The sequence below is a fragment of the Acanthopagrus latus genome, chromosome 5, assembly GCF_904848185.1.
Source record: "Acanthopagrus latus isolate v.2019 chromosome 5, fAcaLat1.1, whole genome shotgun sequence".
Classification (NCBI taxonomy): Eukaryota; Metazoa; Chordata; class Actinopteri; order Spariformes; family Sparidae; genus Acanthopagrus; species Acanthopagrus latus.
Genome location: NC_051043.1, coordinates 27,671,124 through 27,698,392, shown reverse-complemented (window position 1 = coordinate 27,698,392; position 27,269 = coordinate 27,671,124). Strand labels below are relative to the sequence as shown.

General features: G+C 43.0%; 4 protein-coding genes across 8 annotated transcripts; 2 read left to right on the top strand and 2 right to left on the bottom strand.

Annotated features, from left to right (window-relative positions):
* The first annotated feature begins 301 nt into the window (after positions 1 to 301).
* Positions 302 to 5,052, top strand: tmem119a (transmembrane protein 119a). 4 transcript variants are annotated; one of them, XM_037097041.1, is made up of 2 exons: positions 302 to 513; positions 3,813 to 5,052. In XM_037097041.1, the coding sequence occupies exon 2, from the start codon at positions 3,825 to 3,827 to the stop codon at positions 4,581 to 4,583; it is 759 nt and encodes a 252-aa protein (XP_036952936.1). In that variant the 5' UTR covers positions 302 to 513; positions 3,813 to 3,824; the 3' UTR covers positions 4,584 to 5,052. The 4 variants fall into 4 exon arrangements, with proteins under 4 accessions (XP_036952936.1, XP_036952937.1, XP_036952939.1 ...); XM_037097042.1 differs by lacking the exon at positions 302 to 513 and adding an exon at positions 2,429 to 2,550; XM_037097044.1 differs by lacking the exon at positions 302 to 513 and adding an exon at positions 2,687 to 2,895.
* A 5,331-nt stretch (positions 5,053 to 10,383) lies between these two features.
* iscu (iron-sulfur cluster assembly enzyme) lies at positions 10,384 to 13,365 on the bottom strand. Its single transcript, XM_037097452.1, has 5 exons — positions 13,115 to 13,365; positions 12,761 to 12,874; positions 11,408 to 11,518; positions 11,229 to 11,307; positions 10,384 to 10,973 (listed from the first exon to the last, which is right to left on the bottom strand). The coding sequence occupies exons 1-5, from the start codon at positions 13,214 to 13,216 to the stop codon at positions 10,882 to 10,884; spliced, it is 498 nt and encodes a 165-aa protein (XP_036953347.1). The 5' UTR covers positions 13,217 to 13,365; the 3' UTR covers positions 10,384 to 10,881.
* A 75-nt stretch (positions 13,366 to 13,440) lies between these two features.
* sart3 (spliceosome associated factor 3, U4/U6 recycling protein) lies at positions 13,441 to 23,843 on the top strand. 2 transcript variants are annotated; one of them, XM_037097449.1, is made up of 20 exons: positions 13,441 to 13,681; positions 15,092 to 15,218; positions 15,318 to 15,422; positions 15,515 to 15,699; positions 16,037 to 16,142; positions 16,668 to 16,792; positions 16,886 to 17,041; positions 17,990 to 18,128; positions 18,270 to 18,377; positions 18,484 to 18,561; positions 18,665 to 18,723; positions 19,420 to 19,529; positions 19,616 to 19,728; positions 19,823 to 19,899; positions 19,987 to 20,158; positions 20,240 to 20,691; positions 20,893 to 21,045; positions 21,208 to 21,395; positions 21,490 to 21,666; positions 21,793 to 23,843. In XM_037097449.1, the coding sequence occupies exons 1-20, from the start codon at positions 13,475 to 13,477 to the stop codon at positions 21,809 to 21,811; spliced, it is 2,856 nt and encodes a 951-aa protein (XP_036953344.1). In that variant the 5' UTR covers positions 13,441 to 13,474; the 3' UTR covers positions 21,812 to 23,843. The 2 variants fall into 2 exon arrangements, with proteins under 2 accessions (XP_036953344.1, XP_036953345.1); XM_037097450.1 differs by having other exon boundaries at positions 13,475 to 13,681; positions 21,490 to 23,843.
* A 421-nt stretch (positions 23,844 to 24,264) lies between these two features.
* Positions 24,265 to 26,876, bottom strand: ficd (FIC domain protein adenylyltransferase). Its single transcript, XM_037097451.1, has 2 exons — positions 26,225 to 26,876; positions 24,265 to 25,876 (listed from the first exon to the last, which is right to left on the bottom strand). Exons 1-2 carry the CDS (start codon positions 26,493 to 26,495, stop codon positions 24,795 to 24,797), a joined length of 1,353 nt encoding a protein of 450 aa, XP_036953346.1. The 5' UTR covers positions 26,496 to 26,876; the 3' UTR covers positions 24,265 to 24,794.
* Between the last annotated feature and the right edge of the window lie 393 nt (positions 26,877 to 27,269).

Sequence of the window (27,269 nt, the reverse complement as noted above, 5' to 3'; positions counted from 1 at the left end):
CAGCTCCGAGTCCTGTCTCTGCAGTTCAGAGCAGGAAAAAACTCACTTTATAAAGAGTCTACCTTTGAATCAATGAAGACAAAATGTGGTAAATTACACTTTTATTACACTCTTTGTTGTGAGGACCGTCCTTTGAGACAGCTCAGCATCACTCAGCATGAATGAGAAACAATGATGATGTGCAGAATCACCTCTACACGTCCGTTCCTCTCTGTGACACATCAGGATTAAAAGTAAAATAAAAAATCTCAAATGGACGCCTCAGAGGTGGAGGAGGATGAAGAAAGAAGGAGGAGAGGCTGGAAAATAGAGGGATGGATCATCCTCTCCCAGCGAGCCGAGGTTTCAGAGCTCAGTGGAAAAAAAAAAATAAAAAAAGAAGGTCCAGTGGAGCCGAGCTGGGAGGGCGAACGCTTTGGAAACCCTCCTTCACTCTTACTTTCCTCTCATCACTCTGTTTCCTCTCCGTCTGCTGAGCCGCTGAGACGATAAAGCTGAAGGACAACAGCTCCTGTGAGTATAGATCTATATTTGTTAAGCAATAAAGTACAGCTGAAGATTACATTCATGAGTCCACGAACTCAATCTGACGACATGCTGAGGGAAGTTTAAAGTTTTATGATCCGCTTGTTACGTGTCTTTATTTAAAGTTTCCTCAGTGTTTGCTTCCAACAAGCATTCTTCTTAAATACTGTACTTTATAAAAAACACGAGGACAGTAACTCCACAACCGTCAAAATCAAATAATATGATTACAGATAAGGATTTATAATCTGTATAATGTCGTTTTATTTATTGGATAATATTCTTACATCAGTGTTAGAAACTGATAATGTTTAATGTATGTATGCATGATGGAATGTAACTAAGTACATCTACTCAACTACTGGACTTAAGTGCGATGTGGGGGAACTTGTACTTTACTCGAATACTTTTAATCATTTTTTGCCACTTTATTCTTCCACTTCACAACATTTTGGAGGCAAATTTTGAAGCTTTTACTCTGATTATTTGACAACTTTACTTAGAAGTTACTTTTCTGATCACATGCTGCTTCAGAGCCAAAGACACAAATGTTTTAATTAACTTATTTTTTTTTTTTAATCTTTGATCCCATAAATAAACACAAACACACTGATCGATTGAAATGAACTGATCGATTCTGATACTCGACGAGACAGGTAATCAGCACACACTTTACTTTTACTTGTAACTTTGAATAATTAAGTACATTTATTGACAGAAAAATCACCTTTGATACTTAAATTTAACATGAGACACTTTCAGTTTTACCAAAGTAAAATCTAAACGAGATATATTAACTTTTACTCAGGTACTTAGTTACTTGCGGGTACTTCTTTACACTGTCTGTACTGTCTAGTTAAAATACTCTCACCTTTATTTCAATCTTATGATCAAGAAGACGCCTGTCATGCTGTCAGACTGAATTCTGGGTAAATTCCTTGTAAAGAAAGAAGAAGCATGGTGTCTTTAGTTTGAATGTTTAACACAACTTTATGAGAACATATCTGCGACTATCACTGTCCTGAAAATCAGAAATTCAGAGATCATGGCGTTTTAGACATTAAAGAATAATTTCACCCTAAAATGATAATTCAGTTTGTATATAATTAACTCTACACTGATGGAAAGTCAGGTGAAGTTTTTGCAGTCTGCAAAACATTTCTGGAGCTTCTCGGTGAAACAGCGAGAAAGAGACAAGGGCTTGTTTTAAAATGTAAAAAAAAAGGAACCAAAAAAACCCAAAACATGAAATGGCTCCAGACAGATCATTCAGCGTCATTCAGTCTCTGGAGGTGCTGAGATACCAAACTGATTTTAAAAATACTTTGTTATAAAATGTCTGGAGCTCGTCCGTGTGTCAATAACGTCTTTTCAAATGAATTTGGGATCTCAGCACTTCAAGATTAAGCCGTAAGGAGTTTATTTCTGTTGTTTTATTACATTTTTGTAAAACAAGTCTCAAGTTCTTGAGAATCCTCCAACACTGTTTTACTGTGAAGCTTCAGAAATGTTCTGTGGACTGCAGAGCTTCACCTGACTTCTGGTGTGAGTAGGTAATGACTGAATTTTCATTTCTGGGTGAATTTCTCCTCGAAGGACTCGAGTGTCATGAATGGATTAATTGCATGTGTGGTTTGGCCTTCAGCTGAAGGTAATGTATACCCTCCAGTAAATTACAGGAAAAGTAATTATGGCTGTGCTGTCCTATAGCTGTACATCCAAGGATGAAGACCCAGCCTATCATCTGGGCCGGCAGAGCTCGTACTGTATATAACGTTCGACCACACAGGGAGGGGAGGGGGGGTGTGAACCCTGTACAGAACCAGAACAGGTCCACTCAGCTGGTCTTCACAGCTCCGTACTGTCATTAAACAAGTGTGAAGGCTTCAACAAAATGGTTGCAGATGGAGCTTCAACTCACACTGAGGAGAGAATAATGGAAGAAAAGTAGCTCAGGAAGTTTATTCAGTCGGTTGTGCTGTCGGTAAATGCAGGTTTCCCTGGAAGCAGAAATATCTCCATCAGGTCGGTGCTGCTGCTGCTGAGCAGCTGCTGCCCAGTGTAAATATAGAGGCCTGAGCCGCAGCTCTCCCACGCCTCTGTGCGCCCTCTGGAATACAGCTTCCTCCGAGGCTTTGGTGTGGTGGATGGGTGGCCTCTCTTTACATTACAAAATTATAAGGCCTTCAGCGCCAAACTCGCCGTCTCCACCCCAAATAAGTAATGGCTACCCTGCTGCCTGCTAAAATAGATCCGGGACGAGATGAGGAACAGAAAACCTAGAAAAACCTGCGTCAAGATGGCAGCTGGAGTCAGAGTTCAGACGGAGACAGAGCTCTGAAAACGTTGTTTCAGCTCCTCTGTTCATGAGTGTGTGAAGGTTTCCAGTGGGAGTGCTGGGACGCATCAGCAGAGATGATACAAAATGAATCTTTAGTCTTTTCTGGGTTAAACATTCATGTGTTTATTGAGCAGAAGATCAATGACACTTTCATGCCTGAGAGGTGAGTAGCTTAGCTTAGCACAAAGACTGGAAACAGGGGGAACAGTTAGCCTGGTGCTGTGCAAATACACCAACCAGTCCCTCTGAAACTGGAGTCCTGTTGACCAGCAGACTCCAGGACGTCCCTGCATCATGCTGCAGGGTGCTCGTTCACATCAGTGTTTTCATTAAACAAACCAGACGATGCTTTGACCTTTAGCCTTTATTTTAACAAGATTTTTTCACCTTTGCACAAAGTCAGGCTGCTTTTTCTCTCTATGTTTTGAGACTTTTACTAAGCTAAGCTAAGCTAAGCTAAGCTAAGCTAAGCTAAGCACCTTCAGGCTCTGGTGTTGTAGTTCAGTCTTTATCTACTGATGGAAAACATTTCTGGAGCTTCACAACAAAACAGTGTAGCAGCTTTCTGATTTGAATAGACGTTATTTACACCATCTGACGAGACGATGCACTAAACGCTTTCAGCTTCGTGGCTACAGTGAAGATTTTGTTTTTTCCAGTTGATTTTTTGAAGTTTTAGTATTAGTCCCTGTCTACTTCAGTAGTTTGGCAGAATGCTGCGACATTGTTCTGCTGTGAAGCTCCAGAAATGTTTTGTAGATGATAAAACTTCCGGTGACTTTCCATCAACATGACGAGATAGCGAATTTTCAGTTTTGGGTGGACTTGATCCTTTAATGCACAATTATTGACTGCAGTCACTGTGTCAGAGGTTCTCAACAGGATCAGATCTTTAATGTTTCCTCTTTTGATCCTCATCTTAATAAAGCCATCGTTGTTGTTGCAGGAACAGAGGAAGATGAAGTCCAGCTTTGTCCCTCTGGTCGCCTACGTGGCTCTGCTCTCGCTGTGGTGGAACGCGTCTCACGCTGCTCCCATGTTCTACAACATATCCATGGACGGCAGCGGCGACGCAGAGCTGGAGCTCCTTTTCCCAGTCTCCTTCTCCACCCGAGGACCTGTTCAGGTCAGCGCTGCTACAGGAGCTCCTCCTGCGCCCCCCACCCTCACCAACACCATCACCACCACCATGATCCGCCTGAAGGACTTCGTCCTGACCCGAGTGGTGGACTTCCTGCAGGAGCACTTGCTCATCATCATCGTGGTAACCTCTCTTCTCATCGTCATGGTCTTTATCATCTGCTGCGCCTCTGCCATGAGCCACAAGCGCAAGCTGGAGGCCTACAAACCGCCTCCCAACCCCACCAAGAAGAACATGGCTGACAAGATACCTGGACGCAGGAATTCAGACGAGCTCCAGGAGAGGCCGTACGCCGTCGACCACGTCAAGAGGGTCCAGATTCAGAGCATGCCGTCGCCCAAGAACCTGCGCATGCCCTCCAAGGCTCTGGTGGGAGAGAGAGGCAGAGAGCCCAGGTCGTCGCCTCGCCAGGAGGTCAGAAAGGTCAGGGCGGCAGAGGAGGTGGAAAAGAGAAGGGAGGAGCCCAAACACAAGGAGCAGCCCAAGTACAGGGAGGAGGTGCAGCAGAGCTCCGGGCCCAGCACCAGCTCCAGTCCACCTGTCTGCACCTGCCACCTGAAGAAGGCCCACCACTAGAGACGGCAGGGGAGGTGATGAAGGCCAGATTAGACAGGATGACTATGAGAAAGAAATACTGTTAATGCATCGTGATTCAAATCTGAAAAAGAAATATGTATCTGTGCGGCTCGAGCTGTTAAATCCATCATGAAAACAGTTAAATCTAAACGTTCACATGAATATGAACCATCGCCTGACGTGTTATCTCAAGTAGAAATGATCAGCAGCAGGAGAGAAGATACGCGACTAGAAATCAAAGTGCTCAGTTGTGCTGCTGCGTTAAATAAAATGAAAATATAAGGCCTTCTACTTCGAATGCTGCAGCCTTTCAAAATAAAAGCAGCTTGCGTACTGTGAAGACTTCAGTCTGACAGTCTCACGTCTCTTTAAACGCTTAAATAAAAGCTCTTAGAGGGGAAAGTGAGGAAGAATAAAGGGTAGCTTGTTTCTTTTCACGCTTTCCCAAAATAGAAATGAAAAAAAAAAAGTGAGTGTTCCTGTGTTTTTCATACAGATTACTCCGTATGCCTGCCACGACAGAGGGATCTCTCCTCAGTATGTCCTGCTGTACAACGTGACATCTTTTTTATGTTTTTTTTTCTTTGGCTGAACCTGCAAATAAAACCAAACTCTTTGCTGCTTTAAGTAAAGCAAAGTGAGGTGCCAGTAAACTTTGATTTGTTGGATAAGTAACAAAACGTTTTCTTTATATTTACATTTGTATTTTTACTCACATTTTATTTGCATAATGTTTTTTTTTTGTTATGTTTTATTGAATTTTACTTCAAGAACCCTGATTCACAAAGTTTTATCTCAGCTAACCTGTCATGTTACAGGTGGGTTGGTAATCACCGAGCAAAATATTGTAATTTAACTTAAATTAACCCCTGAAATCAACCCAGTAATTACATCAACGTTTACTGAAAACTACCACAACAATATTTAACACTTATATTTGACTATTTTACAGTGAGCATTTAATTAATAACTGGATGTTTCTTAAATTAATTTCCAGCAAACATCCAGCTGTTTCTGTTCCTGCTGATCATCCAATTAAAGTGAGTTGTTATTTAAAAAAACAGAAAAACTGAATAATAATAAAGTTATTCCAAAGTTGAACTGATCTGCTCAAGCGGTTGAAATCATTTTAAATGTAAATGGTTAGAAAAATTTACTTTAATTTACTTTAATTTAAGTTTCCTGGAACTGTTTTAAATACATTACAGATATTTATCAGCTGCTTACTGGAACATATCAGCATGTACTCATTAAATAAAGTTGGGGGTAAGTTTCAGAACATTTTGAGGTAATTATGGTGATAATTTAGGTGTAATTTCAAAGAAATCACTTGGTAATTACAAACTTCGCACTGTGATATTTATGCACCTGTAAAATTAAGAGTTATAAAATCCAAAAAGCGTAATTAGCAATGATGTTATTTCCAGGGAGGGAAAGTAAAAACACACATACAGCATATTGAATATTATTGTCTACTTATTTATTTGGCTGATGATTCTGATCTGCCTTCAAATGTCAAATATTAAATTTAAAAAAAGGCAGTTTGGTATAAAATCTTTATGAATCATGGTTTGAGTTTTTTTTCGTTAAATAAGTGATTCTTACGTATGAGATAAATTATGGGTTTTGTTTTTTAGTGTAATCATTTGTAATGACCTAATAAAGAAAAGTACGGGGGATATATAGTTGGTCTGTTTGGCTGGTTTAACTTTGACTCACGACGCTGAAGGAGGAAAAACTCACTCTCGTCTAAACTTGTGATCCTCGACATGCAGTCTGCGGTTTGTAACTCACAGTAAGATAAGAAAACGTTCAGTCTCGTCCTGTGACGGCCGACAGGTGTGCTGGAGACAGAGCTGATCTTTAAGAGCAGCTGGAATCAGGAAAAAGATGATTATTAGCAGAAAAGATGAGACACAGAGATGAAGACGACTCTGATCTCATAAAATGTGTGTGAGAACAAAATCGTTCTGTCCCTCGGAGGAGAAGTTTATGTTCAGAGTGCAACGTTAGAGAAGTTCCAGCTGTTGAACGCTGTATAAACTCTCTCAGTCCAGCTTCTAACTTCAGTTAAATATCTGGTTTATCCTTCACACGAGTGTCAAATCTTTGCACCAGGTTTATTTACTCGCTCAGTGAGTCAGCAGAGGGTTTCGCAGACAGCTCAGTCACGGGCCTTAACTTTTCTTTTATTTATTTCATCATGAAAAATGTTGCAAATGTTTGTACCTGGTCTCCTGTCATTTTGCTAAAGTGGCTCCACAGACAGACCAAGCTGAGTCTCCCTGATGTGTGATGTTCAGTTCGTTTCCATTTGTCATGTTTTAAAAATCCTCTCTTTCCGTGTCGAACCTCAGACTGTTGTCCTCAGATGTTTTCCAGACAGATCCTTTTCTTCTGTAAGTGACAGTTTCAATGTTTACAAAATGACCGTGTTGAAATAAAATTGTCGATAACGACGATGTTTCTGTCGTTCCTGGAAAAGTAACAGTGCAGACTGTGGTGATGAAAGTCAAAGTGCAGCCCCGAGGAAGTCTAAGATTAGAAAAAGGCGCAGAGGGTTTTTTTTTTTAAAAAAAAAGGAGGATGCTCGCTACGTGCACATTATGCTCAGCTCTGGAATCTGTAATTTTAAAGCTGCGTCCACTCGAGAATCATGGGTAACTATTTTTAAAGTAATTACCCAAATGTCATATGAGTGATATCTGCTCTTTGAAGACATCTTCTAACTCCACATTTCAGGCCTTAAATGCCCACAAACAATATTCTTTTTTAAAGACTGGCTTCGGTGAGGCAAGCTGGCACCATCTGACCCAAACACAGGCCTGCAGAAGGCATCGGAGCCTGGAGCTGCTTTTGTCCCTCGCTGGCTACTGTACAAGATTGTTTAAATATTTCAGCAGCGGTAGATCAGATCCATACAGAGTCCCCTCGCTCCAAAACATGAGCTTGTGTATCGTCCAGGAAAAAAAAAAATCATCGCGACACTGATTTGTTCCAGTGAATCGCACCAAAGAGTCAAAAATAACTTCAGTGGAAGATGTTTTAAAGGAGGCAGAGGTGAAACACTGCCCTCCTGTGAACACAACAAGAACTGATTTATCAGTTATGTATTTCTTTTTTACATCACACCTTCCCACCTGGATGCAAACACTCTCTGACTACATGTTATTGCAAATGTGTTCAAATGTGTCTCACGGTGGCTGAAGAAACTTCTGAATGTAGAATAATCTGAATCAAAAATGTCAAAGTCAACGCGCCACAGATCAAACATCAGAGATGACAGCAGCAGCAGCAGCAGCAGCTTTAAAAAGCGAGAGTAAAGCTGCGTTGGCTGAAACGCGAGCCCTGACAGAGCCTCGCTCCAGGGTCAGATTCCCTCCTCTTTTGTCAACGAGGTGCTAAATAATTCGAGAAAATACTACCCCTTCACTTTCACCCTTCCCACCAGGTGACAGGAAGACACGGGACCACCGGCGCTCTCTGTCCTGTTGGATAGATTCAGTGTGTGTTTGACTTTTAGTCACCTGACCTCAGATAAAGGAAAACCTGAGAAACCTGATATTTGCTTTATGTCTTTCTTCAGTATTTCTTGCTGAACTTCTTCCTCTGTGTGTTTTGATGTTTGCTATACCATCTGCCACTGACAAACAATGGGTCCTCTCAATCAATTTGATCAGTGAAGAGGATCCAGAAAAAGGTAACACAGCACCTTAAGGCCGTCGTTAAACTTTGATGAGCATCTGCCCGAATTCACAGCAGCAGTTTGTATCTTTGGATCACTGAAGGAGCGAAGAGTGACGAGACAGCACATCTCATCGAAGGAGCAGATAATACAGGAAGAGGAAGATGGTAAGTGTCTTTATCGGTCTCTTTACGTACTTGAATGAACAAGTCATTCGTTATGGGGGTGTGGAAGTTGTTAAGGATGTTTTTATAAATGGTTTTAAGTCATTAAGTGATGACAGAAGCTTCCTTTAATGCAGGTGAAGAGGGAAGTCTTATTTCTCACCTTCTAATAAGCCGTTAACTCAAATGCTTCTCACTGTAAACAGATTCAACTGCAATTATAAATGTTAATAAAACATGTGTAGATTTTTTTTTTTTATAATAATCACATCAGAAAAATCTCTTCAGGAAGCTGTGATTGCAACAGTTAACACAAATTCAACCCATCCCTGTGAATTCTGCAGGACAGTTTTGTCCAATAACTAAAACCTTTCTGCAAATCAGAAAGTTGTGTAACATGTTGACTCGTACGTATCTATCAAGCTAACTTCTTTGTTTATGGTTCTGAAGTTGCAGACAAAACAAGACTGTCTCACGTTTCCCAACAAAAATGACTGTTTAAGATCCATCAGGACAAATCTGGACCAAATCCAGTGAGAAATAACTGCCGTGTGGTCTCTCCTCCTCACAGTGAGCCATGCTGTGGTGCAGATGTGGTGTCCTACTGGTTCTCTGCGTCTGTCCTCTAGCCTCCCTCATAATGTCACCCTGTCCGTCTGGCTGCTGCTGTCCCCGCCCAGGATTTCTGGTTTTGTGCGAGTCCCTGGGTCTCCGGTCACTTCCTCGCTCCGTCCCTCTCAGCACCTCTGCTCTATCTGTGGCCAGAAACGAGCTCTGTAACGTGGACCACCTGCTCCGGCCTTTCTCCGGCCTGCAGGAGCTGAGCCTCAGTCACAACCTGCTGCCTCGCTTCCCTCGCGGCCTGCCTCCCAGCCTGGAGTCCCTGCTGCTGCAAGAAAACCGCATCACTTACATCACCACCGGAGCCCTGCGGCAGCTGGGGAACCTCACCCGCCTTGACCTGGAGGACAACCGCATCCGTGCCATCCAACCCGGGGCGCTCCAGGGTCTGAACAAGCTGCAGGTCCTGACACTGAAGGGGAACAAGCTTACAAGTCTCCCTCGGAATCTCCCTCCATCACTGACACATTTAGACCTCTCTGCCAACTGCATCTCTGTCCTGGACCTGCCCTCGCTGTCCGCCCTGGTCAACCTGCAGGTCCTGAAGATCAACAGCAACTGCCTGCGTTCAGTCCCGGAGAGCGCCTTCGATGGCCTGCCACGTCTCAGATCTGTGGACCTCACCAACAACCTGTGGGTGTGCGAGTGTGACATTCTGTATCTTTACCGCTGGCTGCTGAGCAGCAGGCTGAGGATGGCCACGGACCTGGTGTGCACCGAGCCGGTCCACCTGGCTCACCGCCTGCTTTTGAACCTGTCTGTCGTGGCGATCTGCCCTCACGTCCTGAAGCCCAATGAGAGGACGCACCAGCTCTACCTCAACTCTGCACCAGAGGTGCCGACAGTGACACCTAACTCTTGGTCACAGGAGGCAGCTGGTGAAGTGCTCTCCAAAGCTGCTCCAGAGCCTCGTGTAGTATTTGAACACTACTCTTTAGAAACCCTGACCTATGAGGAGTGTCTGTCCCTGAATAAGACCCAATCAGTCAGCCCACCTTCTCTAAAAACCACCACTTCTCCTCCTGATGGGGGCCAGAAATGCCGAGACAACATCACAGGTCATTACCCTCAGACTGATGCAACCTCTGCTGAAGGGACACGATCTTTACTCTCCACAAACAGAGAGGCGGCCCGGCCCACTCCCGACCCGCGACTGCACACACCAGACTCTGCAGTTGTCGTCTCTCTGCTTGCTGTGTTATGTGTGTTAGTGGCTCTCCTGATGCTGGCGGTGCTGGTTGTACTGAAAAAAGTGCTTCTGCGCCAACAGAGGGTGGCTCCGCTAAATGTAGGATCTGGTGGATGACATCAGCACAGATACCAAAAGTGTTTTTTTTAAATCATTTAATTCACAATAATAAGTCTCATACAACTTTTTCTGTGTTATTTTTGTATGTGTACTTAAGCTGTTGACCTGAATCCTGCGAGAGGGAGCTGCAATTTTATACAATAAAGCCAAATAAAGCCAAAATGCCACAAAATATACAAAGCAAAAACAAACCGTGGCTTATTGTTTGATTCATGATGTATCCCGTTTGTGTTGTGTGTGAAGAAAAAGAAAACCCAGTGCAAATCCTCCTTTTAAATTAAAGATCTGTCTTAAAATATTAATCATAATGTTCCGACTCCAACATCAGCATCGATTTCTGATCATCTGATGAAAACAAACACTCTCATCCCCTGGCACTTGAACAATATGGGGGTCTTGGCTTGAATTCCAGGAAGCGATCCCACAACCCTTTTAGATGGAACTTTTTAAGAAGGTATACAAGTCCCAGAAGGGTGAAAGACCTGATGTGTTATGGCAAGAGATCTTCCAAACAACACATTAATTGGTGGCTTGGACACGTTCCTCCTTCTTCTCCCGTTGTTTCAGTCTGTAGTCTGACAGCGCTGCTTTTATGGCATCTTCTGCGAGCACTGAGAGAAAAAGAGCAGAGGAGGTTTTAGAAAACACTTCGAGCACGGGTGACCAAAACAGCTTGGGTTTTACCAAGAAATATGCAGCAAGGTGACAAATTATAGGTAAAACCTGCAGGAATGTGTTGAGAGATGTCAAACTGAATAGTTGACAAGTGTTGTGTACCAACACCTTGCTGAAGGTTTTCCCTTAAATGTCATCCATCTTGTTTATTAAGTATTCAGTTTTACACATTGAGCTGCTTCTTTACTTACTGGAGCAATGAAGCTTGACTGGAGGAAGGCAGAGCTCTTTGGCAATGTCCGTGTTCTTGATCTTAAGAGCTTCGTCAACCTACAGGACAACAGCAGATAATCAGATCCCCAACACATAAAGCAGGATTTGTAAAGCAGTTGTTCCCTTTTTCCTTTTAATCTGTTTTATATCAACTCACCGACTTGCCCTTCACCCACTCTGTTGCTAAGGAACTGGATGCAATGGCTGATCCGCAGCCAAATGTCTTGAATCTTGCATCAACAATCTTGCCAGACTCGTCCACCTGGATCTGGATGAAGTCAAACACACAGATGTACAACAGGAAGTTAGAAAACTAATAACAGCTGCAGCGAATCTCTGCTCTTTTTTTTTTTGTTTGTTTGTTTTTAAGTTTTAACATTATCATTGAATCAAAAATAAAAAACAACGTAAGGAATACAATTAGTAGCATGAAAAACATGTTGGTTTACTTTCAGATCATTTGCTTTTATGGATATAAAACTCACCATATAAACAAGATTTAAAATAAAGACAGATTGTTTCCCCATTAACAATAATATTAATTTTCTTTAAAAATTGATTAGCCCGACATCATTAACCAAAAACATGTTCAAAATCACCCATTAAGCATTTGTGATGTCAGATTTGTGTGTTCATAAAATAGATGTTGAGTATTTTCTGAGTGTTTACTAAAAGAAATAGCAGCTCAATGTGTCATGTAGCTAAAAGATCTGTTATCCTTTGTATTGACACCTGTGTTAATCATTGACTCTTCATTACACACAGTACGGCCTTGAAACAACCTTAGAAAACAAGCAGGAACATCATAAATGGTGTACAATATTGTAATGCAGGTACTGGGATACAAAAATGTATCTGAAAGTTTTACATGTTAAAATGTGTTTACAGATCTTGGGGAATACAACTGAAAAATATGAAAACAGTAATGTAAAGCTGCATATAACTTGGTAAATCCCCTGCAGTGATGTACCTCCGCAGCTGAGTTGCATTGTAGGTAGTGTAGGTTCCAGGTAAAGACAACATTTCTGGTTCTACTGTATAGATTTTGATCCCAATGGGCATGATTACATGACCACAATAATCTAATAACTGGGAATAATCAGGTTATGATAATAATCTGATTTGGTGCCTTTATGTGCACTTTAGTAATGCGATAATGGAAAAACTGGGTTTGATTCAGTAGATATCAGTTGGATTTCTTTCCAAGTAACAGATAATGCTTTTCAAAACCATGCGCCTACATTACCCACAATGCAAGCCACAGAGTGACATCACTGCAGGTTATATATCTGATCACATGCCGCTTCCTCTGGAGCCACAAACAGCTTTATAGTATTTTATTCCCTATATATTGAGTAGTTCTCTCCAAGGCATGTAAACAAATTGGTGAAGTTACCCTTTAAGAAAATCAGTTTATGCAAGGATGTTATTTTAGACCCTTTTAACAGAGAAGTATTACTTATTTTCAGACTTCATGTTTTTATTTCTCCTTTTCTGTTGACCCTCTTACCTGAAGCTTCATTACGTCACCGCAGGCTGGTGCACCCACCAAACCAGTCCCCACATTCTTGGAGTTTTTGTCTAGAGAGCCCACATTTCTTGGGTTTTCATAGTGGTCCACCACCTCGAGGAGAGTCACAGACAGAAGATTATTATTCTTATTTTTTTTTACTGAATTGTTTTCAGTTTTGATGTGTTATAAGTGTCCGACAGAGCTGTTGTCGTTAGCTAACTTACACCTACCGTTAACCTACGTTAGCTAATGTCAGACAACACACCTAGCTTAGCTAACTTTTAGTAAAACTCAGTTGACGCGCGGTTTTATTAATAAAAAAAAACATTAAAACACACATCAGTTACTCACCTTCTTGTGATATGAACACAGCACATTCAGCTGCGGGCTGAATAACCTCCTGCTAAACAACAACAGCGAGGACGCAGAGTTTCGTAAAGAGACGGCCGCCATGTTCGAATCCCGATGATGAGCGGAAATCAACGAGCGAGCACGAGCGTGAAGAAGACCGCTTTCTGTTGGTAAACAAGTGAAGAAGGAGGGGGTCACCGAAAAAGCAGCCCCTACTAGCGGCTAGCAGCGGTCGGTACACGGTGGGGGCATCCTCCTCCTCCTCCTCCTCCTCCTCCACCCAGCGTAGTGTCAGGCTCCACCTCTCACGAGGAGAAGCGTTTCCTTGTAGGCTGTTACCAGGCAGACAGCATTTCCAACATGGCAGCCTCAAGCAGCGCAGAGCAAACGCAGTTGCAAGACATGGAGGATGAAGATGCGGGGATGGAGGACAGGGAGATGGAATCGGACGGAGATGAGGAAGAGGAGGAGGAGGGCATGGGAGTAGAAAATTCAGACGACGAAGAGGACGATTCGTCGGAGGACGAGAAAGAAAATGAAGCCGAGATCCAGCGGCTGGAGGAGCAGGTAAATTAGCACAGCCAAGGTTAGCCGAGGAGCTAACGCGAATGAATGGGTGGTAAACACAGCCAGCTGCAAGTCAGACGCTTTTAAAAAACACAGCCAGCGTCTCTCTCCCGAGCTGGTGTGATAGAAAGTAGATTGTATAAACGATGTCAGCGGCTGTTAATCAAAACAATTAAAAGACTGCGTATGATGCGACGTCATTCGCGTAGCTGTCGTGATTAGCCGTGATGCTAATCTGTGATGCTAATGACTTGTCTCGTGTCACACGCGCCCTTTTGTATTACGAGTCCAGTGTGATGATAAAACAGCTTCCAGAGGTGTTAGACAGAAAGTTCACGTGTTAATATAAAGTTCTGTCCAAACTTTACGAGTGTCGCGTCTTAAATATGTGAGAGTGACACATTTCATAACAGTTTATAACGTTTCTGCAGCATTAAAACACCTCTAGTGTACTCAGTTTATGTTAGTACACCTGGATCAGACTGTATCCTGAAACACTGCATCAGACTTTAATGCAGGTTATAATGTTAAGTGTCTGTTGTTTAAAGGGGCACTATGTAGTACAACCTCTGATATTTATTTACAATATTAATGAGGTAATAATACAACCTTGGAGATACTTATTTATTTAAAAAGAATTCTCAGAGGAGAATAGATAATTGTTTGAAGCTAGGAAGGTGGCAGGGTCCGCCAAACATGATAAATAAACAAAGAAAAACAATATGAAATTGTGGTGTACATTTTTTTTTTATTCATTCCTAAAAACAAAGAGTTTGTGTACATTTTTAGCCATAGCTGTCTATAAATATTATTTTCTTCTCAATGAAATTTCTTCCCCCAATCTACATATTGCACCTTTTAATAAAAACAACATAACATAATCACCTTTTATGCAATCAGGCATCATTAGACTCCATGAGATAAGTGTTGGCTAGTGACTGTTAAAGTGCCTTAACTACTGTACAAACATTTTGTGTTTCATTGTGCAAGTTATTAGATTGATAATGTCATGACATGTCATTTGGTACAGATTCTCTGCTGAAAAATAAATGAAGAAGGTTCTGCTGTGTTTAATTTTATTTTTAAAAGTTCCTGCACTGTGCGGCTCTGTTCAGATGTTTGACAACATGAGCGCATCAGCAGCTTTATGCATGTCTTCTCTGTGTGTATTGACAAGATGTAAACCAGTTGTAGAAGAGCATGCAACCACCTGCTGTATAGGTGTGCATGGATGCTGCGCCGGTTGTTTGGTTTAATTTTCTCAGCTCTGTTTATTGGCTGTAATTTTAACCAAAACCGACGTATAACCGATGCATTATCAATGTGATAGTGACCGTGTATCACTGTTTATATTTACTCTTCAACATCTTACCCCTCCTTATTGTCTGTGATTTCTTTTCCCCCCTCTAGTTGTCCATCAATGCTTTCGACTACAACTGTCACGTAGATCTCATCAAACTGCTGAAGCAGGAGGGAGAGCTCGTCCGCCTGCGAAAGGCGAGGCAGAAGATGAGTGAACTGTTCCCACTCACTGAAGGTTGGTGTATGTCTAAATATGATTTTCGGGTCAGTTGACAGCAGCACTGTGTTTTTTGCAACTACAACAACATTTTTTTTTTTTTATTTTACCCTGCAGAGATCTGGCTCGACTGGCTGAAGGATGAGATCCGTCTGACTGAGGAGGAGCCAAACCGGGAGAAAGTTTATGAACTTTTTGAGAAGGCTATTAAAGACTACATCTGTGAGTGCATCTGAACCGCTGTCACTGCTGTCTTGTTTTGTCACCCAGTCTTCACATGATCTTAACATTTAGTTGCATGTCTTTATACCCAGGTCCAGATATCTGGCTTGAATATGCTCAGTATTCAATAGGTGGCATGGGCTCACCAGGTGGGATCGACAAGGTGAGGTCCATCTTCGAGAGAGCTGTGACCGCTGTGGGGCTTCACATGACCAAGGGACAGTCGGTGTGGGAGGCGTACAGAGAGTTTGAAAACGCCATTCTGTCCACAGTGCAGGTTTGTGTTTCCATCACTGGAAGAGATTTTATCAGGAGTCGGACATGTTTTTGTTGTTGCTGGTTACATAAACATGCCAGCAGGAGATTTATTTTGGATGATGCAAGTACTATATCTAGTAGATTAGTAATTTAGCATTGAATTAGTGTCTGTTAGATTAGACAATGCAAGATACACAATTGAGTCAATAATAGTAATTTTTAAACTAAGCAGGCTTTTGAATCATTATAATCTTCTCCATTAACACAGAATAAATTCAAATATTTTAGATACAGAGTTGAATTCTGGGCCTTTGCCAAATTTTTCACACAGTTTTCTCTGCCCTGTTTCCTCTCAGCCTCCCCCTGGCAGGATTCCCAGCCGCGAAGAGCAGGAGCTGCTGAACGCTCAGCTCGAGCGGATCCATACTTTGTTTCGCCGCCAGCTGGCCGTTCCCTTAATGGGTGAGAATGACGCCTCGTCTGTCCCGACAGGCTGTGAAACGTGCACAATTCCTTTTGTGAGAGCCCTATGCCCAGCTGAAAAACTGTGAAATACCCTATTTGAAATGATGATTCTGCCTTCTGGGATAAGTTGACTGTGGCACGGTTGCTCCGTGACTTTCTGAAATGCCATACAGATTTAGAAACAGAGCCTTCCTCTCCCGGCTCTGACTGTACTTTCAGTTTGTTGAGGCGGGGGCGGGAGATGGCTTCATCATCCAGTATTGTGTTAATGTGTTTCTGGTCCAGCAGAATGGACAACAGAGGCACTTCTGTATTGTTGGAAACCAATTTTTATTTGAACTTCTCTCTCGTTGAATTGTTCACCAAAGCTTGCTGCCAAAATTATGCTGTGTACTTTTAAAACAGTTGCAAATGTACAGATTCCTGCAACACACCTTTTCTAAATACTGTAGGTATCTTTATTGATAATGTTGATGAAAATGCCTCTTTACGGAAATAAGATTGTGTTTTGTTGCTCTGCAGACATGGAAGCCACGTATGCGGAGTACGAGGAGTGGTCTGAACAAGGGGTGTCTGAGGGGGTCATACATCAGTACAGAAAGGCTTTAAAGCAACTGGAGAAGTGCAAACCTTATGAAGAGTCACTGGTAACCTACTTGCATTCATTTTTCCAACTTTTTAACATTTGGTTAAAACAGTTGTTCAGTGCATAACATCGTCATGCTGTTGTCTTGCTGCAGATGGCAGCAGAACCTCCCAAGCTGGCAGAGTATCAGTCCTACCTCGACTTTGAACTGAAGGAGGGCGACCCGGCGCGGGTCCAGATAACCTTTGAGCGGACTATGGCTGAGAACTGCCTGGTACCAGACATGTGGGCAAAATACAACACATATCTGGTGAGTGTTGGTGTTTAGCATCGTGCTTCAAAGGGCTCTTAGTCAGACTGTTACGTTTGGACTAATTTCCCATGACTTTACCTCCCAGTCTGATTTATTCAGTGCCTCAGACAGCTCCGTCATCCGCCTGCAAGAACAACTATCACTGCAGTGTTGCACTCAGCTGCTCTTAACAAACGACAGCCGGTGATTTAATAAACAGTAATACAGCATGATGATTATTTCACTCTTCTGAAAAGACTAGAATTATTTCATATGAAAGTTTATTAGCTTAAAGAATTGTGTCCGGTTCATATTTCAGTGTAAATGATTATGTTAGCTACCTCAGTGTTGAGCAACATGTAAAAACAACCTGTGTATATTTACACGTTTGAGTGTTTAAATGATTCATACTTATCCAAAGTTTAGGAATCGGTTCAGAACCCTTTGGCTCCTTCGGTTGTTGCTCTTAAGTGTCTGACACCATTAATGAAATGGTTCCTATGGTGAGGGACTTTTTGTCAAATAATAAGGTCCTCTCCCAAGGAAAAGTCTTGCTCCTAAGGCGTGTAAAGTGATTTGTTACAGTTTTTCCCTATTCTAGATGTTGTTGCCCCGAAGGATTACGCTGCAGCCACTGCAGTCATGTCTCGCCGGTAGCTGAGACGATATACTAGACTGACTGTAAAACTTCTGACTCCTCAGTTACACACCAGATATGTAAATACAGGGGCCAGATTAAAAAGTAGAGCCTGATAGATACATTATCGACTGATACTGGCTCAGCGCAGATATGAAAAAAATATTGTCATTCCCCTTAATGTACTTTACAGTAGTGAAGATGAATCTGGTGGGATGTTAGAAAATGTTGCTTCTTTCATTGTCTTTGAATTAATAAAGCAATCAATCATCCATCTTGTTGAAGGTCATTCTGACTGTTCTGCTGTTTTTCTCTCTTCCTCTCTGCAGGATCGTCAGCTGAAGGTCAAAGACATGGTTCTCTCCACTCATGAACGTGCCGTCAGAAACTGCCCCTGGACGATGGGCCTGTGGAAGAGCTACCTGCTGGCCCTGGAGAGGCACGGAGCCGATCATCACACTGTCTCAGGTAACCGCGACGTAGTGTGTGACAAACATCACCGGTATGGAGGCAAAAAAGATGCAAAACCACGAGTCTTAAATCGTTCCCTATGAGGAGAACATGGATCTTCCTTGGCCTTACCTTGTGTCTTCTTTGTCTTCCTCACAGATGTCTTTGAGAAGGCGCTGAATGCAGGTTTCATTCAAGCAACAGATTATGTGGAGATTTGGCAGGCTTACCTCGACTACCTGAGGAGACGTGTGGATTTCAGCAAAGGTGGGAGCAGCCGTGTGTGAAACAGAATTTGTCTTTGTGGTTGGATATAAATATTTATTGGATTTCACCCGTTGCTCTTCTCGCTTTGGTGTGCCCTTTTTTGCAGAATCAAGTAAAGAGTTAGAGGAGTTACGAGGAGCTTTCGCTCGATCTCTAGACTACATGAAACAAGACGTCGAAGAAAGTAGGTGGCTTCGAGTCCAACTGAGGTTTTTATTGAATTTCTTCGGTATTCTGGGTTTGTTTTTTGTTTTTTTTATTTAGCTGGTTGTCTTCTGTCACTGTAGGGTTCGGTGAAAGTGGAGATCCTTCTTGTCTCATAATGCAGATCTGGGCCAGGATAGAGGTGAGTAGTGTTACCATGACAACCATTTTTAAGAGTCGGGTGTCTGCGATGTTGACTTGAGCCGAAGCTGAAATGAAAAGTGCCCCTTTAACTATTTTAGATCACATCCACAGTCACATTTTTGACAAATGTCAAAAAATGTGCAGAAAAATCAATTTCTTTGTATTTTGATATACTGTATCAAATTACTGTACAAAAACAATTTTACGCAGTGATTTGGGGAATATCTGACTAAACCCAGCAAGAAACCCGCCTTGCACTTATGCTTTAGTCTACAATTGTAAGTCTCTCCCTACCTGAATTATTTTACAGGAAACGCTTAAATATGCAGAAACAAATTTCACTCTGCCTTCTGTTTCAGCTCAACTTTAAATTCTGTGTGAATCTGTTTATTTGTGTTTGTTATTTTGACTTATTTTATTCTTATTTTGGGGGGTGTGAATTTCATCATCCTGTAGCTGTTGACTGAATGAGCTTGTCCACTTTAAACTCCATAATAGCTCAAATGTGTACAAGTGCTCTGTGATGTGATTACGCTGCCAAATGACCTTGAAGCATCGAGAAATCTCTAAATGGTGAAAGACTAAAAGAACAGTTACTAATTAACCGCAGCACTCTCCAGAATGTGTGACAGTTTTAGTTGAAGATAAAACTCAGGGTCATATTGACTTATTTTTTCTCATCAATCTTTTCCAGGCGCTGCACTGCAAGAACATCCAGAAAGCCAGAGAGCTGTGGGACAGTATCATGACGAAAGGGAACGCCAAATTTGCCAACATGTGGCTGGAGTACTATAACCTTGAAAGGTACGTCAGTGTCATGTCTGATGCCTTTTTGACGAACCGTTTATCTTCCAGAACGTGGTGTCCTTAATGTCTTTCTCTACCCGCAGGTCTTACGGAGACCCTGTCCACTGTCGGAAAGCTCTCCACAGAGCGGTCCAGTGCACCTCCGACTACCCTGAGCATGTGTGTGAAGTCCTGCTCACCTTTGAGAGGGTGGAAGGTGAGTCCCGGTCTAAAAATGATAAGTTATCAGAAGAATAAAGAAGATTTCATGATTTACAGTGTGCATCTGCGTTTCGTGTCCTCACCTGTAGGTTCTCTGGAGGACTGGGACCTGGCGGTGCAGAAGACGGAGACCCGGCTGAACAGGGTTAATGAGCAACGAGCAAAGGTAGGAGCACGTGTCAGCGTTGTGCTGGACAGGTGTACCATGACGCTGCTTTTTTGCTGATGTTGCCGTGTTGTGCGCTTCTGTCAGGTGGCTGAGAAAGAAGCCATCATGGTTCGCCAAGAGGAGGACAGAGCTGATCAGCGGCGGAAGAACAAGGCAGACAAGAAGTTTCAGAAGAAGGCCCAGAAGGGAACTCGGGCTGGCGAGAAGAGGAAAGTGGAGCAGGACGATTATCACAATGAGTGGAATGACGACTCAGGTATATAACGGTGGTGATACAATAAACCTTTTTATTTTAAGCAAAGATAACAGACTAACTCTTCCTCCCCCTCTGTGACAGAACAAGCTCCGAAAAGGCACAGAGGGCACGGAGACCAAACCTCAGACAAGTACATGGAGACTGATACGGGACTGTTTGGTAAGAACGGTCCGCCCGGCTATAAGCCCGGTCCACCTGGCGCTAAAAAGGCCCAGCAGGAAGCCGCGGCCCAGCGGCAGAATGATGACAAGCCCGAGCTTCGCAACGATAACTGCAGCGTTTTCATCAGCAACCTCACGTACACGCTGGAGGAGCCAGAGGCAAAGCTCAGGACGCTGTTTGAGATCTGTGGCCCCATCAAACAGATTCGCCCCGTCTTCAGCAACAAAGGGGGCTTCAAAGGCTACGGCTATGTACAGTTTGAATCCTCGGTGTCTGTCCCTGAGGCCCTGAAGCTGGACAGACGGGAGGTGGAGGGCAGGCCCATGTTTGTGTCTCCTTGTGTGGACAAAAACAAAAATCCTGACTTTAAGGTAAATATGAAATAAGAACACAACTAGTAATGCTGAAAAGTCGTATCACTCACAATGTATATTACAGTATATTTTCTATTGCCTTGGACTTAACTGTTTATTCCATATATTATTTAAAACATTAGGCTGAAAGTGGTGTTGGTGAACTCTGCAGCAACCCTGATAATACAAGTGACCACTTCACATTAATGTCCCTCGCAGGTGTTTAAGTACAACACATCCATGGAGAAACAGAAGATCTTCATCTCCGGGCTGCCGTTCTCGTGCACGAAAGAGCAGCTGGAGGAACTCTGCAAAAGTCACGGCACCATTAAAGAAGTTCGTCTGGTCACATATCGCTCAGGAAAACCCAAGGTGAGGCATAAAGGGGAGCACTGCGTCCAGATGTTCAGCTAAGAATAGCCTTCCTTTGTCAGCTAATGATAGCCACCTTTGACCACACAGATGCTGAGCCAGGTCAAGGTGCTTAGAGTCTGCTGTGATGTATTAACCTCTTCTTTCTGTGTGGCTCTGCAGGGTCTGGCATATGTTGAATTTGGAGAGGAAGCTCATGCTTCTCAGGCGGTTCTGAAGATGGATGGCATGGAGGTGGAGGGCAACAAAATCTCTGTCGCTATAAGTAACCCTCCTCGCAGGAACGTGATGGATAAACCTGGTTCCAGCAGGCCCGGGGCAGACTTGATGCCTCGCCAGGTGTTTGGATCGTAAGTTTGACTTTTACCTGAAATGTTCAGAAAACCTTCCATTCTCAGATCTGTACCTGTTCAGAAACAAGGCTGGTTTATTTTCTGTTTGCAGGAGAGGAAGAGGACGCACTCAGCTCTCATTACTCCCTCGTTCGCTGCATCGACCAAGTGAGTCCGCGGGCAAAGTGGAGAACGGGACCGCAGCCGCGCAGAACCCAGCGACAACCAGCACGGCCGGAGAGACGAAACCTTTGTCAAATTCAGACTTTGCAAAGATGCTTCTCAAAAAGTGAGAAGATGAGAGAATTACAACCGCCTTCACACTGAAAGCCATCTTGTGTCCTTACAAATTAGTGTTGGTGATGTTTCTGTGATCGGTTACCTGACCTCCCTTTAATCTTCTTCTCATCTTCAGTTCTGCGAGATTGCCTTAATCGCCTCCATCAAAAAAAACCCTTTTCAACCGAGACTCTTCACCAGTGTGACAGATTGTTCTGGTTTGTCTGAAGGTGGCTGGCAGGCTTTTTTCTTTCTTTCTTTGTTTTATAAAAAACTGTATAATGTGTGTAAATATACTGTATCTAAAATTGTATGCCTCATGTCGCAGAGTGTCTTCTTTTGTTGTGTACTGTAAAAAGGGATCCGAGAGAGAAGTATGTGGGAGAGTATTTTTTATAAATATTCCAAACAGCCAACCTTGTGAATGTTGTTTTGAAAAGGTTTTATGCAAAAGTGCAGATGTGGTGTAATATAGTGTGTGTGTGTGTGTGTGTGTGTGTGCGTGTGTGTGTGTGTACATAAGTTGGGTTGTGCTGCAGTGATGAAAAAGATGTTCTCCATATGTTTTTAGGAAACCTTTTGGATTTTGTTGCGTAACTTAGTTTGACACAGCTAACGAGGCTAGCAGTGACTTTCTGACTGTATAGAAAACTAGTTTTTATATAATATCATCTCTGAGTTGCCATGTTGCTGCTAATTATCAGCATTATGATGCTAAGGACAAACCCTAGAGGCTCCAGCAAATTAGTGCTAGTTCACTGGCTCTATGTCGGCCAGTGGCTGTTATAACAGTATGAAAACTGCCCAAGTGATGCGTCATACTGCTCACGCTCGATATCAGTTTAAGTATTTACAGAACTGCTTTCAGTATATGGTCTCATCCCTTCCATACATGTGAGTGTTACCTGTTTTGTTCAAGGTAAAAACATCCAATCACCAATGTTGCTTTGACTATGAATTTGTTTTTGTGCTTTTGAAGGGAAGAGAAATGGAGGGAAGGCCATGTTCCCTTGAGAATGAATATGTAAGTGTTCAAGAAATGTGTCTTGACTGGCTGCTTCTGGTGGCAAGAAACATCCCTGATGAACGTGTCACAGCTTTAGTTTGGTTCACAAAAAGTGATTTAACGGTTATGATCTTTAATTTCACATGAAATCTAATTTGCTCAGCGATGTAGAGTTGCAACGATAAGTCGATTTACAGAAAAAATTACTGTACAAGTCATTTAATGCAAAAATTCCAACCTGTTATTTCCACCATCTCATATTTCTTTGTTTTTCTCCCATATGCTTTGTTTGACGTTACTGATCAGACAAACAGACATTTCAAAGGTGCAGTATGTAAGATCTTTGGCTGAAAACATTCAAGACTTTGCTAAAATTATCCAAACGATGTGAAATTTTGACATTATGCTGCCTGTGTTGTGTTGATTGTTTAGCATGCTAACCAGCTAGCCCTGGTCAGTTCAGGTCAGATCCCCCTTTGCTACTGTTGTAAACACCAACACTTCCCCAGGGGCTCTAAGCTCCCAGCTAAGACCGCTAGCTGCATGGCTAACTGAGCTAACTAGCTAACAGCAGCTACAGCTGGCAGTTACTCGCCATTTGTTGCGAGTATGAATTCAACAAGTGGCCATCTCTGACATACTGCACCTTTAAGGCAACTTCTTGGACTCCAGGAAACTTGGTTGTTTTCCAGTTTTTGCAAGTTTTGTGGACCAATTAGTTAAAAAAAAGAAAAAGATCTGCAGATTGTCCGTTAATTTGAGAGAAGACATTCATTTGTTTGTGTTTTAAAGGAATTAGAACATAAACATAAATGTTAGAAGTTACTTGTGGAACTCTGTTGTACAAGTGAAACCTGGAGACAAACCGAAATCTAATTAGTTTTCTAAATGTGGCTCAGACTTGTTTGTCTTGAGGCTCAGTCTGACCCTGAATGAACTTTGTGTAAGGCGAGCCACAGTTAGCTGACAGCTTGTTTCGCTGTCATCTACGTATTATTTATGTCTGCAGCTCCTTCTACACAACAGAAGAGAATCTATGCAGTTTTTTCCATTTTGTTTTTTTCCCGGGTTAGAAGTCGACCATTGGTCCACTCGTTTGGAATATTAACAACTGTTTGTGTACATAATGTTCAGTGTATTTCAAAAAGGTCACCATAGTTTGTAATAAATATAAATCTAAGTTTTCAAATCAGATGGGATACAAGCTATATGTATTGCTCTCACCACAGTGGCCTAATCCAAAAAAAAAAAAAAAAAAAAGGAAGTAGGAAAAAAATCTTGATTACGTTGGTCTGTAGGAGTCACAAGTTTTCTGTTTGGAACTAGAAGTGGTAAATGTGCATTGCTGTTGTTTTGTATCATTTCTATAGTCGGTGTTTTGAATTTGGTATAGAGGTAAATAATAAATGGCTATTTTTTGTTCAACCACAGTATTTATTTACGTGCTTGTTTCGTTATCTACCCTTATTTTTGAGTCCTGTAAAAAGAACTAAGTCATGTGTTTTTTTTCCTGGTCTAAAACTTGTTAAAATAAAATCATGAAAACCTCTGATTTGTTTTTTGACACACAAGTTTGTTCTACAAAAAAATCTAAAGACATAATGAAAGTTAAAACACTTTTATTTTAAAATAAATAATCAAATAAATGAAAGTGCTTAACAGTGTTAGGAGACATCATCTTTATCCCGAAGGTGATGAGTTCAATATTTACACACACGCTACACATCCGTGTTGGAAATCACTGAAGCGTCTCAAGTCGACATGATAAAAAAAGCTTCCCGCCCTCCTCACGTCACCAGTAGTCAAACTTCAGATTGTGTTCTGATGGGAACTAAAACGCATTAAAGCTGCTGTGGGAATCTGATTACAAACTAACAAAGGGAAGAAGTTTCTTTTCATTGTGAAGGAAAGCAAACTTAAAAACATCCAGATTCAATTCAACATCCTGCAGCGATGAGTTCAGCGGATGTTTGTAAAACTGACACTGGAGCAGGGAGGGCGACATCGCAGGATACGGGATAAGTGACAAGGCATTTTAATACATTTTACGATCGGATTGTTGTTAAATAGCTTTTAGATCAATCACAAACTCGCCCAGCATGCTGGCCTGTCATGCTGCTCCCGTCTCTGGCTCAGTTGTGGATGGGGATGGTCTGTTTGCAGTCCAGACAGGCCTGGTCCTGACTGGCTGCCGGCAGCCCCACAGCGTGTTCTGTTGTAGAAATCAACAGCGTGTCTAGTGTCATCTCTGTGCATTTGGCGATGAAGCGAATGAAGGGCCGCACATCGCCCTCATTGGCTGTGTCTAGAGCTGCGTAATACTCAGACCTTTGCTCTTTGCGAATGGTGATGGGTGGGTATCGCGCCTGCATGAGCACGAGGTTCATCAGCAGCCGGGATGTGCGTCCGTTGCCATCTACAAATGGGTGCACGTACACCAGTTTGTAGTGGGCGAGAGCTGCGTACTCCACAGGGTGCAGCTGCAGGGCCTCCTCAGAGTTGAGCCACTGAACCAGCTCCTGCATGTGTCTCTGCAGGTCCTGAGGGTGCGGGGGGATGTGGTGGCCCACAAACACCTGGTTGGTGCGTAGCCTCCCTCCTTCTACGGGATCTACGTAGCCGAGAACCCGCCGGTGAATCTCCAGGATGTCATTGACGCTGATGGTTCCAGTTCTGGACAGCAGTGTGGTGTTGATGTACTTCATGGCTGCATCCACCCCGATGGCCTCATTCTGCTCCTGAAGACTCTTCCCAGGAACGGCGTACCGAGTCTCGATGATGTGACGGATCTCAGAGAGAGTGAGCGTGCTGCCCTCAATGGCCACCGTGTGGTAAATGTGGTGGTAGTAGGTTTCCTCCATCACTCGGCGCAGTGCCGAGTTGCCTTTAGGAATGGACATGAGCCGGCGCACTTTACTGTCAATGATGCCAAAATAACGCTGATCAATCTCTTCCACCAAGGGCAGAGTTCGGTCTCGGCTGACCAGAGCTCGCTCATTACAGGGCGAGATGGCCAAAGCTTTGGTGTAGAGGTGGTCTGCCTGGACGACGTCCTTCTCCTCCTCCAGAATGGTCCCCAGCTCCGTCAGTGCATCCACAAAGTCTGGATTCATGCTGAGTGCGTGCACCAGCAGCTTGTGAGCCTTCTCCCTCTTCCCCACTTTCTTCATCTCCTGAGCCTGCAGCAGCGCCGCCTTGGCCTCCAGCACCATCTCTGCAATCAGAAACATGGTTACAGCAACACGATCCAACACTTCACTGAGCTCACAGCACAGCAGGTCTGGGCAACGTTGAAAAAAAGTTCGACTGTAACATCTGTTAATTTACACTGAGCTACAATACAAAGACAAAGTAAACATGGTGTTTTCAAAGAGTTCAGAAATGATTCAGAAACTTGAAACCACTGATTTGTCTTTGAATATCTAAATCTATATCTCCTGAATTTACTCTTAGGATCTTATGAGTAAGTATACAACAATTAAATATACTTACAAGTATGAGTAAAAACACATTGAATGTTTCTAGCCTCATATTTACTGAACAGTGGACTTCCTGTTTGTACCTTTGCTTGGTTTGGACCTCTGAGGCAGCAGATCAAGGGCAGTGAAGGGGACAGTGAGGCTGGTGGACTGCACCGCTGGGGGCTGTTGGTAGCCTCCCCACAGCTGGCAGCGGAGGTGGGCTATACCCTTCAGGGCGGCGCGGCACTGGTTCTCCACCCCGACCAGCGGCATCAGGATGGCCACCAGAGAGCCGACGAGGACACAAAGCAGCGGGCCCCATCCTCCGAGGACACGGCTGGTGGTGTAACGCCACTCTGTCACGGCAGCCATGATAATCTGAGGTTAAATCCTCCATCCTCTGGCGACGCGGAGCCCCATGTATCTCCACCCCAGCTAGGTGAGCCGAAAGGCGGCTGACAGGAGGGGAAACACGGTCAACATGACAGCTGGGAGTCACAAACACCGCCGACGAAACTCAGCTCAGGTGTCCGACCGTTACAGCTACAGCTACGTCAGCTAGTTAGCTAACTCCTTGTAGCATTTAGCTTGAGCGACTCGACGCTAAAACTTCACAGCAGCGAAAAAACGAGCGAATAAAACTGCGTTTCACCTGTTCCCGGCGTCAGCACAGTTGTGTACATAATACACATCATCATAGACTTCCTTGATCTGTACGTGTCAACATCCTCGAATATAATTGGTCGGGATTGTAATGAAGGGCGGCGCCGATTGGCTGAAATGGCAGGAACGCAATAAATGGGTCGTGACCGTTTCTGATTGGACGATGAGGAAACAGCCCCGCCCCTACTTGAGTCTTGAGGCATTGTTTACAAAATTAAGGTCAGAACACACAATGTTCTGGGAAAACATGTAAAATATTCCTAATTTTAGACTTATAAACATCTTTGAAAAGATATTTTTGTCAGTTTGTTTATGTTTTTCATCTTCTGAATCCTAAATCATTTACTGTGTATTTACAATTATTATTCATGGGACTTCGACTGTTTTTCGCAGTTACACGCGTCACATTCACACCCGGAGACACTCGGTGCAGCCACAGTCTGACCTGCAAATTGGGTTAAGGGCTTTGCTCAAGGGCACCTC